Here is a 3,980-nt window from a genome sequence, read left to right on the forward strand (position 1 = left end):
GTGGGACTTGAGTCAAGTTTCAAATCTGAGACCTTAATATCTCAAGCTTTAATCATCACCCATATATCATTGGACCAGAAGCCTTAACAATCACTATAGAGGTAAGGTACCAAAAAGACCCAATACCCTTAAGTACTACCCGCGGGCCTTAGAAAAACCTCTCATATACCGCCCACGGGACATTTGGATCATCCGCATAACTCGGTAGAGGAGGAACGTCCTCACACCACACGCGGAAGCATCCAGGCACCCTCAGAAGTCATCCGCGAGATAGGACATCTGTCCGCTAAAATGACCGGAAGGCAATGCCAACTGGATAGTTGTCACGAACTAACTATCCTCTAGAAGAGTATCCACAAATGTTACTTGAAGAATACGCGACTCACCAGCCAATGAGCAAAGGACATCTGGCCAGGTTGTTATAACCGTGCACTTGGCCAGGGTATGAACCGTCCTATTATCAGACGACGCGTGTCCAGGTTGTTATACTCATGCATATGGGACGTATAGCTCAACCAATCACAAAGGGACACGCGTCCAGGCGGTTAGCAAGATCTTCTAGAAGAGGACAGCTGGCCCAATCACCTTTCTACATCCTTCGGCTATAAATACCTCGTCAACATGCATGAGGTATTCATTCATTCACTATCATTCTGACTACACTTAGTCTGCTTAGTTTTCAGTACTTCCCCCTTTACGAACGTTACTGAATCTCACGCTGGAGGGTGGTTACAAGAAGACCCCCCCCCCCCCCTCTTGTCCTTCCTGTAACGAGACTCATGGTGTCTGTTTTGCAGGTTCTGGTCATTGGACTTCGGGAAGTTTTGCTCATATTGTGTTAGTAGTTATCATATTTTACCCTGTGGACTCATTGGATCTAGGACCCATACCTAGAGATTGGATCCGTGTTTCTTCATTGGCGTCATCCGTTTTGGTGTTTGAACAGCAATAATTCTAGTTGGCTTTTCGGTCCGTTTGAAATATGAGTAAACTTCCTGAGGGGCCGACGGGAACTTCTGCACTTGTTTCACGTGTGACTAACACTGAAATACCTGAAGGCCTTGCCTCGAGTGTTTTTGCACGTGTGACAGCTCCGGGTTCACGAACTACCGAGACAACACCAGGTGGTCGTATTCTCGAGCGCGTCACCGCACTAACTGGGCCAAGTCCTACCGATTTAGGACACGTAACGGCTCCAGAAGGTTCTAATCTAGGTGATGTTGGACGAATCATAAGGGAGACTCGCCGAACTCGGTCAGTATTGGATCCGGAAGATGATTCCGATGATTCTGATATGGCGAGGTCTCACCGTCATAATTCCAGATCCGGTGGATTACTGTCCCCGGACGAATATCTTCATATCCAACAAGAGAACCTGAAAACAGAATATGAGCGTAGAGTGCGGAATGCACATCATCACGCCCGTGCTCTGACTTACGAAGAATCTCCCCGGAGATCCCTTTCTCCTCCTCCAACGGTGAGGGGAAGTCAGATCCGCTACAGTCAGCAAACCGAACAAGAATTTATTAAACCACGAAGGTTACACCCTCGTCCTCGCATGGACATGCGGATGCCTTCTTACTTTGATGAATATGATAGTTATGACTCAACTTATCACCCGGGAGACCACAGTTTCTACACGGGTGATAGCAGGATGAGTTCGAGGGCAAGAAGCAGTCGTCCGCATGACGTCGTCCGCCATACCGAGTATCACAGCGATGCTGAGGAAGATTTCACCAAGCCATAGCGTCCGGCAGCCTTTGCCGAGATGTCGAAATTCATAGTTAGCATTGCGACAGCACCCTTTCCTGTCAATGCTAAGATACCCACAACGGTGGGTAGATACAATGGCATGACTGATCCAAGTGATCATCTGCAGAACTTCGTGGCGGTAGGTGGTGTGATCGGATGGACTCTCCCCTATTGGTGTCACATGTTCGCATTAACACTGATAGGGGCAGCAAGGGAATGGTTCGAAAAACTACCTGACGGTCAAATTTCTAGTTGGGATGATTTAGTGAAGAAGTTCTCACAACAGTTCAGCCAACAGAAGAAGCACAGGCATGACCAGTCAGAGATTCTGGATGTTATTCGCCGGGATAATGAATCCATAGAAGATTTTATCACCAGGTTGAATGATGAAAGTCTGAACATTGGTGGGATCAGCAAAGACATGCTCCGCGATGCCTTCCGCAAGAATGTCAAGTGTGATGAACTGATCTGCACACTCACTAGTAGGGATGGAATGCCAAAGGAATGGGACGATCTTATGACCGCGGCAAAGTTGTTTGCCAACACTGAGAAAATATTGGGGAACAATATCTCAAAACAAAAACTCAAAGTCGAGTTTCAAACTCCGAGACCCAATAAACAGGCAAAGGGACCAATTTGGTCAAGACTTCAGCCAAATACGGAAGCATCAAAGCCATTTGATGCAAGATCTCTCATTGGAAACAAGAACAAAGTAGGACCCTCGAATCGAGGTCCTAACAGATGGACTCCTCTTTCAAAGACTCCCGCAGAAATCCTCACTATTGAGAATGTGAATTTCCGGAAACCACAGCCACTCACGAGAAGATCATTTCTCGACACCAAAAAACATTGTTCGTTTCATAATGACATCGGTCATAACACGAACGAATGTAATGCTTTGAAAAGCGAAATTGAGGCGGCTATAAAATCCGAGAAACTTACACATTTGGTGAAAGATGGGAAACCTGGGACTGGTAAAGCTCCCATGCGGGAAAACCAGGGCCCATCCAAGAAACAAGTCAAGGGCTTAAACGTTCACATGATTCAAGGCGGACGAAAGGTCGGAGGAAAGAGACGTGATTCCGATGAAGAAGAGTGGAAGAATGAGCCAGTGATCTTTCCACGAGTCAAGGGAGGTCCCAATAACAAGAATCCCCTGATTATCACTGCCGTTTTCGGTCATTATCGCTCCCAATATGTTTTCTTTGACACTGGTAGTACATCGGATATCATGTACGAACAGTGCTTTGAGCAACTTGATGAAGAGGACAAGGAAAGACTGAAACCTATCCATGCTTCTGTGTCAGGGTTTGTAGGGGAAATAATGCATCCGCGAGGGGTGATTTCTTTCCCAGTCACCTTGAGTGATGGAGTTCATTCAAGGACCGAAGAGGTTGAATTTTTAGTTTTGCCAGCAACGTCGAAACATGACATCATATTAGGATGAGAAGCAATTGGTGACTTCAACGCTCATCCGTCCACGGCTCATGGTGCAGTTGGGGTCCCAACCAGCACCGGAGTAGCAATCATTCATGTCAACCGACATTACTTCACCACAGAAAGCTCAAAACCCAGCAAGATTCCAAAACAATCTCTGAGGAGTGAGCTGGAAAAAGGGATTTTAAACAAAAAGTTTTCTGATCAAACTGTAACAATTGGACCCGCTATTTCGGAGATAGTAAGGACCTTTTTGAAACAGTTGTTATCAAAAAACATTGATGTATTCGCATGGCAACCCACGGACATGACTGGTGTCCCGCGGAGCACAAGTTGAGGGTAAACCCTATGTTTACACCGATTGTTCAGAAACAACGTAAGATGGGTCCGGAGCAAACAAAAGCAATGAATGAGCAAGTTCAGGACCTCTTACCTGGAATCATCCGACCAATTCAATATCAGACCTGGGTCGCCAATCCAGTTATCGTTCCCAAAAGCAACGGGACATGGTGGATGTGTATAGATTTCAAGGATCTAAACAAGGTGTGTCCCAAGGACTGTTATCCTTTACCTGAAATAGACCTCAAGGTTGATGTTGTGGCACCATTCAAATTCAAATGCTTCCTGGACGCCTACAAAGGTTATCATCAGATCCGCATGGCTGCGGGGTGATGAAGATAAAACAGCATTTCGTACCGATCAAGTTACCTTTTGCTACAAGATGATGCCTTTCGGACTAAAGAATGATGGTGCCACATATCAGATATTGATGGACATAGCGTTCAAAGGTA

The 3,980-nt window shown here is 46.1% G+C and overlaps 1 protein-coding gene across 1 annotated transcript; it reads left to right on the forward strand.

The window, feature by feature from the left end:
- Positions 1-1,768: 1,768 nt before the first annotated feature.
- LOC143606382 (uncharacterized) lies at positions 1,769-3,199 on the forward strand. The gene is made up of 3 exons (XM_077082165.1): positions 1,769-2,341; positions 2,405-2,966; positions 3,060-3,199. The coding sequence occupies exons 1-3, from the start codon at positions 1,769-1,771 to the stop codon at positions 3,197-3,199; spliced, it is 1,275 nt and encodes a 424-aa protein (XP_076938280.1).
- Positions 3,200-3,980: the final 781 nt, after the last annotated feature.

The sequence above is a fragment of the Bidens hawaiensis genome, unplaced genomic scaffold (genome assembly GCF_021521415.1).
Source record: "Bidens hawaiensis isolate Kalapana, Puna unplaced genomic scaffold, B.hawaiensis_p1.1 tig00074562_1, whole genome shotgun sequence".
NCBI lineage: Eukaryota > Viridiplantae > Streptophyta > Magnoliopsida > Asterales > Asteraceae > Bidens > Bidens hawaiensis.

Coding starts and splice junctions, on each gene's coding strand:
- LOC143606382 (XM_077082165.1), top strand. CDS start 1,769: ATGTCGAAATTCATAGTTAGCATTGCGACAGCACCCTTTCCTGTCAAT. Junction 2,342..2,404: donor TCTCAAAACAAAAACTCAAA/GTCGAGTTTCAA, acceptor TCAAGACTTCAG/CCAAATACGGAAGCATCAAA. Junction 2,967..3,059: donor ATATGTTTTCTTTGACACTG/GTAGTACATCGG, acceptor CTTCTGTGTCAG/GGTTTGTAGGGGAAATAATG.